The sequence below is a fragment of the Fimicolochytrium jonesii genome (genome assembly GCF_025526975.1).
Source record: "Fimicolochytrium jonesii strain JEL569 chromosome Unknown EV422scaffold_5, whole genome shotgun sequence".
NCBI classification, from domain to species: domain Eukaryota; kingdom Fungi; phylum Chytridiomycota; class Chytridiomycetes; order Spizellomycetales; family Powellomycetaceae; genus Fimicolochytrium; species Fimicolochytrium jonesii.
The window spans coordinates 1086903-1097756 of record NW_026515672.1 but is presented as its reverse complement, the minus strand read 5'-3'; the positions used below and the strand labels follow the sequence as shown (position 1 = coordinate 1097756).

The 10854-nt window shown below is 54.6% G+C and overlaps 2 protein-coding genes across 2 annotated transcripts; both read right to left on the bottom strand.

Annotated features, from left to right (window-relative positions):
• Positions 1 to 122: 122 nt before the first annotated feature.
• On the bottom strand, positions 123 to 4253 carry EV422DRAFT_565660 (uncharacterized protein; the record flags this gene model as incomplete). The annotated part of the gene is made up of 1 exon (XM_053072345.1): positions 123 to 4253. One exon carries the CDS (start codon positions 4251 to 4253, stop codon positions 123 to 125), a length of 4131 nt encoding a protein of 1376 aa, XP_052927789.1.
• Positions 4254 to 4666: 413 nt separating this feature from the next.
• On the bottom strand, positions 4667 to 6347 carry EV422DRAFT_368442 (regulator of chromosome condensation 1/beta-lactamase-inhibitor protein II). Its single transcript, XM_053066706.1, has one exon. It carries the CDS (start codon positions 6296 to 6298, stop codon positions 5012 to 5014), a length of 1287 nt encoding a protein of 428 aa, XP_052927788.1. The 5' UTR covers positions 6299 to 6347; the 3' UTR covers positions 4667 to 5011.
• Between the last annotated feature and the right edge of the window lie 4507 nt (positions 6348 to 10854).

The window sequence follows — 10854 nt, the reverse complement described above, 5'->3', positions numbered from 1 at the left end:
ATCTGCTTCTCGACGAATATACATGCAAAACCAGCCTAAATATATCTACATGTCAACGAGGGCTCACGGGCTCTTGGCTTGCCTCCGAGGCGACCAAAGCGACTCGAGCGGTAGTAGTTCGTTCAACAACCATCCTCATCATCAAGCACCTCATACCACGCCTGGACCGCGCGATCAATCTCCTCATAAATCTTCGGATACTTTCTCTTCATCCTCCGATGCATCCACTCCCCATTCTCTTCGATCACCGTATCCATAATGTCGACACAAGCTTGGCCATTACGTCTCCGCGCGCCCATCTGCGCCAGCTTCGTGAAGGTCAGACATCCCGGCCTAGGTCTGGCGTACCCATCTCCGCCCTTGCATCCCGCAACTGGATGTGTAGCGTGCGCATCCACACCCTCTGTCACCGTGACATGCTTATCTGAACGCTCGAAAACGAGACCAAAAGCATCATGGTTATGACTTTCGAGACAGGTAACCAATGCGGCGAGATGCTCCTCAGTGGCGTACGGCGAGTCCCCATCAGCAGCAGCACAATCCTCCCCAAGCTCAGACCGCCTCATCAACTCCCGCCACACCTCCCACGCATCCTCCACCCGACCCATCGCCTCACACCTCTCCAACGCCAGCAGCGCCAGCCCACCATAAACCCGCGTCAGTTCCGCGCGGCTCGTGTCCTCATACACACTCCAATGCGGCGCAAGCTCCGGGGCTGTGATCATATCCGCCCGCGGGACAGGCGTCTTGGCCAACCGGGCCTGCACGGCCGTCCAGACCCGCCAGGCTTCGACGTACCGGTGGGAATGACAGAGGGCGGACATGAGATGCAGCCAGGTGGTGCCGTTGGGGAGGACGTTGTTGGTGTGCATCGCGTGCGTGAGGTCGGAGACTTGTGTGAGGGAGCGGGAGGCCCAGTGGGCGAGAAAGGTGTTGTAGACGTCCACGGTGAGGAGGGGCTGGGCGTTTTTGAGTGTGATCGGGGCGGTGCGAGCGTGTTCGATGTGATTGCCCATCAGGAAACATTCAATGATCTTGCATAATGTTGACGAGTCCACCGCGGGCGGGGTAACGTCCACCGCTGTGGTCCAGTATTCTTGAACCTTGACCATATTCCCCTCTTTCGCAAACGCCTGCGTCACAAACCTGTAGCTCCGCGCATCAGGAACCAATCCCGCAGCCGGAATGGCATGAAACCAATGCTCAGCCCCACGCCCATCGCCCACATTCGCATGCGCCTCAAGAACCCTATTCAAAAACGAAAGCGTGAACGGCCCTACCGGTCTCGCAAGGAGACATTTCGCCAACGATGCCGTCATATTCTCCACATCGCCCGCTACGCCATAAGCCTCGCAAAGCAGCTCGTACGTCGTGGCATCCGGACCCAGTTTACGCCTCATCATCTCCGACAACACGGCGTTGACGGATTCCTTGTCCCCATCGCGCACGTACGCGGCCGCAACAGCATTCAAAGTCGCCCGCTCGATCTTCTTCTCCCCGTCGAGCGCCGCAAGGTATAGTTTCGTCATCGCATCGATATCCGTGTCATTCGCGCGGGCTTCAAGCAGCGTGTCCATATGCTGCTCGCTAGCCTCCATATTCACCTGTACCATCTCGTAATGCAACCGATATGCGCGACGCCGATGACCTTGTCGACAGGCGGCGGTGATGAGGATGGAGTACGAGAGGGCGTTGAGCGGGATTTTTAACCGCTTCATCCGCTGTTGGGTGTCGTTGAGCGGGGTGTGGAGGTCTTTTTTGAGACAGTGGTTCAGGATCGCGTTCCAGATGTCTACTGTATCCTGTCCCCCGCGTTGTTGCAGTTTTTCCAAAGTTTTGCGAGCGCCATCGATATTGTTTTGTTCTAGATATGCTTTGACGAGTGCTAGGTAGGTGGTCATCGACAACGACCCGGCACTCTTTTCCGCCTGGATGAGGCGCGCGGCGGCTTTCTGAACCTTGTTCGGTTCCATCCCCGATAGAATGGCGTGTATCTCAGTCGTATGCAGGGTACGGTCGACTCTCATTTTTAGTCGCGCCTTGCTCATTCGGTCCCACAGTTTCCGTTCCAGGTTCTTGTGTTTTCCGTCTGAGAAGACACGTAACAGAATAAGGTAGGTGCCGACGTTCGGCTCGAAGCCCTTATCGACCTTCTCAGCCTCCTCCATGACGGCCAGCGTCCGAAGAGCGAGCCGCGGGTTAAGCCCACCGCGCTTCTCGAGCCAACGGAGGGAAGTATTGGTGATGCGTGTGGGTGGTAAGCGATTCCAGTCGAGGAGAAGCGTTAAGAGGGATTCGAGCGTTTGCGGGCGTTCGTTTTGCGCCCGCGAGGCAACGTTACGTAATGCCGTGTGGAGGATTTCGGCTGTGCCGATCGATTCGGGTCCGAAAACTGTGAGGTATCTGACAGCGCCTTCGAGGTCCGCGACGATGAGCGCTGAGACCACAACGTCCCGTGTCCGGGTGGAAAGACGCTCGGTTGGTGGAAGCGACCGCTTGTATGATATAACGGCAGGAACGAGCACTCTCTTGGATGCGAGACGTACGGAAGCCAATTTTATATGTTTCAGGGCATCGTCGGAGAGCGTCACCTGGCTGCTTTTTTGTACCAAGTTGACGAATTCCAAGGGTGGGAAGTCCTCGTGGTGCGCGGCAATGTAAATACAGTGTTCGATCAGATCTTGATCCATATGCTTCAAGGCCAGTTCGGTCACCCCAGGCACGTTCAGCCGCTGGTTGAGTTTCCGAGATTGCCGAAGGATCCATCGCAATCCATCAATGTCCTGGTCCTGCTGTGCAAGTTGCACCTGCTTCGTGAGGTGCACCCTTGTAGCCTTAGATGCATCTAAGCTGCCTCCGCTAATCAGCTCCTTTACCCACAACAGGAAGTGATTCCCACGCCTTTGATGAAGTGCAATCAAGGCTTGAACTTCTTTGTAATCGACCGAAAGCTTCTCGCCAACCACCCGATTGTAACAGTTTCGCCACCTCCCTTCATCGCCAATATCCTTGTACAATGACAGCGCTGGCTGTGCTACAGTGAACGGTAAAGGACCTTCCACAATGGTCAGAATCTCCTCTACCGCCTCCACATTGCCCAGCCGAGCGCGGCCCCGTATGAGTGCTGCGTACGTCCCTTCGTTCCACGGCACGTCCATCATCCCCATGAGATTGAGAATCCCTTCGACCGCGGATACCTTGTCGTGCATGTTACAAGCGTTGAGAAGGAAATTGAAGTCCTCCGTCGAAGGGCGAAAGCCTAACGCTGTCGCATTGATGAGTTCGCCTTTCATCCCGTCGAAGTCTCCCTGAAGCATCCGGTTCTTCATTTGAGCTGCGTGGAACCATGCAGCGTCGTCGTTTGTTCCAAGGGTTTCGGGAAGGGATGCTACGCGGTTGAGAAGGTCTTCGTCTTCTTTATCTGCGCAGATTTTCATACATCTGTCAAAAGACTCCCGCGCCAGTGGTGGATCGATAGTGAACAGCTCCCTTAGCAGTATTTGGAACGGCGGGAGCATTTTCTTGCCGATGCATTCCGTACACATGATACTGATCGCCGCAGACTTAGCAACAATTCCGGCGTCTCGCATCTGCTGAAACACTTCCGCAATCTTCTTCTCCGATCCTTCGTTGATGTACGCTTTAATCAGCTCCATGTACGGCCGTGGCCCCACTCTCAACTCGCTCGCTGTGAGTTTCGCAAACCACGCCTCGGCATCCGCCCCATTGTTTCTCTCTGCCGCCATGCGCATCAGGGTGATGAACGTCCTTTCATTCGGTTTAACGCCGCCATCGACCATGTCTGCATAAGCGTCGCAAGCAGGACGGTACAGGTTCTCGCGGAGACAGGCCCTCATATACACATTCCAATCAAAGACGCCGCGTCGCAGCCCGTTCTTTTGCATGTCGTCCAACAGTGTTCGCAGCATCGCAGCTTTTTCATTGACTGTCGAAGTATGGATTTGCACCATCGCTTTACGAAAGTCCGTTCGGAGGAGCTGTGAGTGCAGATCGTTCTGTCGCTTTACGGCGAGATAGGCGTCCCACAGACAGTCAATATCTGGTGGTTTCGACAGAAGAGAGCGGTATCGAGACAGTGCGTCCGGTTGGCAAGGGGTGGCGGTTTCGCAAGGCGGGGTTTCGAGTGCTCCCCTATCCTCCATAGGAGGGCCTGTAATATGCTGCGAGCGGACGGCGTTGCTGGAGACTGTCGAGAGGAGCTTGTGACCGCTGCTTTTGCGCAGATACTGCATCATGCGTCCAAGCAAACGGACGTCCGACTCAGGAGCCGCTTGCACCAAGCGCAAGGATGGGGACTTCTGTCTCTGGTGCCAAATAGCACGTCTCAGAGGTACAATTCTAGGTTGATTGCACATGGCTGAAGTAACCCCTTCCAGGCTGATGTTCGGTTGAAGGCTCTAAGGAGTTCAAGGCAGAGGTCCCAACGGTTCCCGGTTTCACGCATGCATGCGGAGTGTAGAAGCCTCTTGATAAACTACCCAGAATGAAAGGAACAATGAGGTCCCAGGGGTTGCCGCGCCGTGCGAGCCAACAGTGCCCCGGCTGTCCACCATGTAGCTGTTCTTCCGTCCAACCATACAAGCATGAGGGATGGCGCTGTTGTGGATAATGAGTCACTTTACAAGTCCTACGACGTGCGCGGCAACTTGGTCGTAGTCGTTCGGCCCTGCGTTCGGCCCAATGGATATATTGGGTTGGTTGAGTACTTCAAGGGTATCGTCGATCAGTGATAGGTTTCCCCGTGAATCGAGTACCGTTTCTAAGTTCTGCCATTCGTGATCTGCAACTGCACACAGTGGTTCGAAGGTTTTTGCATACCCGGGCTGTTTGGGGGCCCGCCGCGACAGCCACGTATTGCTTGTTCGTCAATGTGATATCAGCGACCTGCCAAGAGAACTACGTCAACTGCTAATTCTCCTACACAACATAGCCTACCCGGGATCGATGTCTTCGCAGAGATGCGAACTACCTAAGATATGAATCAACCTCCCTACTGCAATCTGACGGCCAGGCAAGCAGTGTGCCACCCGCCGCACGCTATCTGGAAGACAAACCAACCATCGTCTCTGAGCTGTTCGACAAGTTTTGGCGATAACACGTTTTGACGGTGCGTCCCTTGGCCAAGTTGACCACCGCCATCTCCGCCCCACGTGTATACATGGCCCTGTTGAGTAAGTATGGCGGCGTGCCAGTCGCCAAAGGATATCTCGACAATCTGATCGCCAGCGGGTGCGTCGTCGGGGAGCGATACGGGGGAGTATTTGCCTTCCGCCGTCGAGAATACGCTGACCTTTGAGGGATCGCCTTTCTTACCGCGGCGGAAGAGGGCATGGTGGCGGAACGCTGCTGAGATGTGAGTGTACCCACGCCCGCTGATCTCTGTGTCGAGAACCGGCCGGCTGTCGTGACCATCCTGCCATTTATAAACGTCCCCCGCTCGCGTCAAACCCACTGTAAAACCCTCCCCTCCTGCCACCCCAACCCAGTCGTGGTCGTCGTTGACCTTGAGATCGAACGAATAGTTACGCCCCGCATGCCACTCGAGGATCTTGTTTCGGTCGGTGAGCGCCAGAGCGTGGGTCCAGCCGGCCGCGACCCGCGTCACCCGCCCCAATTCCGTCGTGTGCTGCTGCGAGAGCACCTTCAAGCCTTTGGCAGACTCCATCTCGGTCAGGGCCAGCACGTTCCCCGAGTCCATTCGGAGAACTCCAAAGCCGCGAGACCCCGCAATCTGGGCGATCCTGTCCCCCGGAAATTGAAGGCCGGTGTCGACCTCCGTCGGAAAGGGAAAGGGACGTGTGCTTCGGCCGTTCCAACTGCCGTCTGAATCCCAGCCGCCTTCTGGATTCAGGGTGCCCCAAAGGTAAGCCCGCCCATCGCGGGATAAGGCCAGCATCGACCAGCCCAGACAGCAGATTTGGCTGATGCCGCTGTGGTTGAGGGTAGCCACCCGGCCAGGAACGTTTATAGGACCAGCCCGAACGCCGCTCTGCGATTCACCCCAGGTGAAGACAGCCGGGTGAGCGAGGCGCGAATAGAGCGTCTTCCACCCGAAGTTGCGGAATGTCTGCGAAGGCATCACCCGGAAATCCGCCTCGCAGAGTCGCATCCACAGGGTCTCATCGCGCGTCAGACCCGACATTTCTTGGCAGGTTTGCGCTAACCGGCCAAGGGCGACGGGCGAGAGGCGTGTTAGTATTTGCAGCAGCACATCGTACCCGAGCTGAGGCAGGGTGATTGCGGCGCTGCGGCGGTGGTTTGCCTCCATCGAAGTCATGGGCGATGGAAAACGCTTACGGATTGCAACTCGAGCAACTCGACGACTGCTGCATCCTCGAGCCAACAGGCGTTACCCCCAATGTATTCGTTACCAAGAACGTGGGCCATGGTATCCCGGACAAATTCAACTAATCAAAATAGGATGTGAATCATGTGATTGACTTACCAACGCAGACAAGTTTGTTAAATACGTACTGTAACTCGGCCTCCCAACCACAGAACCACCTATCATTAACCACCGTGAGATCTATCAGTTGCACTTTCAGAAGCACGACGGTACTGCACTGCCTGCTGAACCCCAACCACTACTTCCGCACTTGCCTTCCAGCACCGAATTCGAAATGGTGGTCGCCGCAAAAAGATTGAAGAACGCCAGGTCCATAGTAAGGGCCTGGGATACGGCCACCCTCTCCAAAAATCTGGAACACAAAGATATGAAGGAGTTTCTGAGTGCTCTCGAACTCGACAAAGCGACAGTAGTTCAAGTCTCTTCCGCTACATCACAAGATATCCGCAAAGTAGCAGGCATCAACGTCAGCGCACACAATGTGTGGAACTTCAACAACTGGGACCTTGATAAGATCAACCCTGTCAAAGCTGTTCAGCTCTCCGATACGTTCAAAGAAACTTGGAGACGCCTAGAAAAATGGTTCGATGTGGGTTCTGAGGCCCTTACCCGTTCGTTTGTGGACACTCTCGTTCGAAGCCGCAGAGATGTACTCTCCCACCACCGGATCGACAACCGCATGCAACCTCTGCTTTTATGGGGACATCAGTGTCTCGCAGCACAACCTCGATATAGGAACAACTTTATTGGGAGACATGGACTACGTCTTTGGTTGGGGAGAGGAGCCCAACCCTGCGGTTGCCAATTCAATCCTGATCATTCAAGCAAAAAACGCGGGAGCAGACATCGCGGGAAAAAAAGAGTCGCTACAGGTGGTGGCTTACATGGCGATGGTACATGCGGCCGGAAGTCAGCTGGCAAGCAGAACGCGGGGGTTTTCGGGGCCCTCATCGGGTCCAGGGGGTGGGTGTTTCTGTACATTGATCACGACGGAAAGGCGCATCAAGCGAGAGTCTTCTGCGCGGTCACAGACGACGAGCGCTCGAACGTATTGCGCCATTTGTGATTTTTCCTGATGGCGTCACAGACGGCATCACCTACCACAAGCCCCTTCGCTTCGCAAGACGATTTGCAAGCGGATATCATTGCTCGATGCCTGACCGACCTCCCTGGATTCACGCCGGTGGTCAAAGGCCCAAACCCTCAAGGGAGCGACAATACCGAACTTTGGACCCTTGATGTTGGGGCCGGCGACGAGAGTGAAGACGAGGAGTAGGCGCGCGGCTGTCATCATGTATTGAACCCAATCTTCACGAGCAAGAGGAAGGATCGTTCATCCCAAGAATTCGGATCCGAAGCGGCAGTTCAAGATTAGTTTTCTTTCTATTAGCAGGCTCCAACGGGGGGCTGTCACGATCCGGCGTAACACGAATAGCTAGCCCCCCGTCGGAGCCGGCTAATAGAAAGAATACTAATTGGTAGATCGACGCCATATTACTGCTTTTGGTTTCGACAAATCGTAGTAAAGGAGCCGCTTGCCTCGACTTCCGTGACATGAGGTTCCGTTTCACCAGGTTCTGTGTATGTATGTAGCGTGTGAAGGTCTCAATGTCAACGTGGTCCGCAGTTGATGTGCGCTCACAGAATTCAATGCCGTCTATAGGATACACGGGCAGTAGCAAGTGAAGATCATATGAAACCTATGCGGGTCTCCCGACCTGCCCATGCAAACAGAGTTACTCCCCAATCCACATCGGAGTATCGTCAGGAGGCCGAGCCAACGGAAGCCATGATCCAGTCATTCTCACAACTGGCACTACACTCTTACATATATAGGATATCTGTGACTAGAAACCAAGCAGGGCGTCCATCCGAAACCTGTCTGTCCCCATCCCGGGCCTGCCGTTTGTCCTGAAAGCATATCATCCCGCCTCACCAGCCCAAACCCAGCCATCGAAGATCTCCAAGTAGATCTTGTAGGTCGCAGCATCATCAACTTTGTCGGTCTCACGTCAGGGAGAGGCACGAGAGGTTCACAGCGTTATCGTCTGCACACCAGGGACCCGTTAGCAAAACACAGCGCGATGATGACGACTACGATGCGAGAGGGATGGGGAAAGAGATGGTGTAATAGCAGCAATTCTACGTAAGGCTGTAACGTGCAATGCAATCTGACAAAGCTTGAAAACAGAGAGGGAATATAAACGGAATGCGGCTGAAGCTGATCTCTGCCTTTCGTTTGCGGCACTTTGCTCGGATAGCGGACCGGGGCGATTGCCGTCGAACACTCAGCCATCCTGTGGAGTAGCTACAGCGACGAACGCGGTGATAAAAGCGGCAGAGAAGAGCGAACACAACGTCGGCGTTCTGAGCAGACCGGGACGACCATTGCCTGAGTGGCATTTCAGTACGGCAGGGCTTCGAAGGAGTGATCAACTCCCCCCGAAAATCCAGAAGCTGGAAGCCGTCAATATCTTACCTGGCTATTATCTGCTCCCAGATCTTAGTATCCCGGGGGGGGGGGGGGGGGGGGAGCACCTTAGGGTCGGAGTCGGTCCACATGCTAAGCCACTTCATTCCTACGTACTAGCGTCACGCGTTCGTTGCCTTGTATGGCGCCTTGGAAGCGCTGCTACGGTCAAAGGGATAACGATCGGTGAAACTGCAAAAACTGCAAGGCGAAAACGGTAAGGAAGGGACGAACGACTTCGACACACGCTCACATGAACACCATCTCTGCTGCAGAGCGGCCCTGTATACAATATAGCGGGTACCACGTTGCTCCATTCCTTCCATATCGCCCGACTAAACCTAAACCTCGACGACCAGCTGGACCGTGACGTTGAGGCCGACTTAGGGGATAGGGTGTATAGCTCGCGCTTCTCTAGCCATGTGCCTTCCAGCGTTAGGGCATGTCTATCGAGTCCTTAAAGCTTCTGCCCGAGACAGAGCGGGCCCAAGTGGTGGACTCCATGACGTTCATGGTTATGAGCAAGGACCTGCTTAGACTCCAGGTACAGCGAAGACTACCAGTGGTACGTCACGCAGATGCTGGATCTGTATCGGGACTATCGACTTTCCCGGATGAACGACAGAATCTTCCACAACATGTCCGTATGGCTCGAGTTTGGGCAAACGTACCGCATGATAACATACGATGACACTGGACCCGATATGCTTGTGTCGAGCGAAACGATGTCGGGCAAAGCAAGTACGGTGCGTGCGCGCATGTCGGAGATATGGAACACGTTGTACGGTCGCATAAGCGACGCTGAGGCCCTGTATGATGCACCCCGGGTGTTGGAGGCCGTCCCATAGCTACACGCCCTCGCGATAGCTCTCAGCGGCGAAGGTGTTGAAACTGTCTACACGTGAGACTCAAGATGCGCTTACACTGGCCATCCTCACTAGGCTAGGCTCTAGATAGGCGGGCAATGGATAGCGGCCGTCGAAGTATCTCAACAAGGGAACCTGAATAGATCTCCATTGGGGGGCCACACAGGGCATAAAAATCTTTGGGGTGTTATGAGCATTCTTATTAACTCGCCCTGTTAAGACGGATGCCTTTTCAAAACCCCGTGCGTTGTGTAACGATGTCTATGCTGAAGTCTCATGGCACCTCCTCATCGGATGTTGAGCATGCCGAGAGCGTTTCGGCCGGTAGCGAGCTGGCTACAGATACTGATGCTGGAATGTGCGATAGTCGGAGCCTCGTTGCAAAAACCGCTTCGTCCACGTCTTTTTCGAAGAAACCCTGTTCAGCGAACATGCGGGACGTAGCCAGCATTATATTTTGTATAGCAGTGAAATCATACTTCCAAACGTCACGAAGGACGTACATGAAGAAGCATGTACAAAACGTCTACAGGTGGAGCTCACAAATGCTTTTACAACGGCCATCAGACTACGCTAGACAGGGGGGCACTGTATAGCGGCTAACCGGAGTATCTCGGCAAGATCCTTCGCTCCCGGAATGTACGTGCCATTCGGGAACTCCGGTAGATCTCCAATGGAGGCCATAGCGTTTCAACTCATTTCTATTTATGAAGCTGTGCGATGGGGCAAGAACTAGGATACGATGATAACTGGTGTTGATCTGCCGGCGAGCAGGGGAGGGCATGAGGGAAGTCACACTATTTATAATCTCCGGGAGCAGGGAATGGGAGTGGTGCGAAGAGCAGGGAGCAGAGAAGGGAAAGGGAAACGTGAAGAGCAGGGAACACAGCTCGGAATGGAAAAGCGGCTGCGTATCCAGGCCGAATGTCCGCCGGAAGGGTATATCAACCTTCCATTACCGCTGCCGCAAAGCTACGTAGGCCATATGCGCAACCATAACGTACTCTCGTCATCAAACGTACAGTAATATGGGATGGGCGAAGACTGGTAGATATCCACATGCACATCGGGAGCGTCCTTCATTATTCTCACGTCATCTAGAGGCAAAAGACAGACCTCCGCCGCTCTCACCATCACTACTGTCAAGTCCA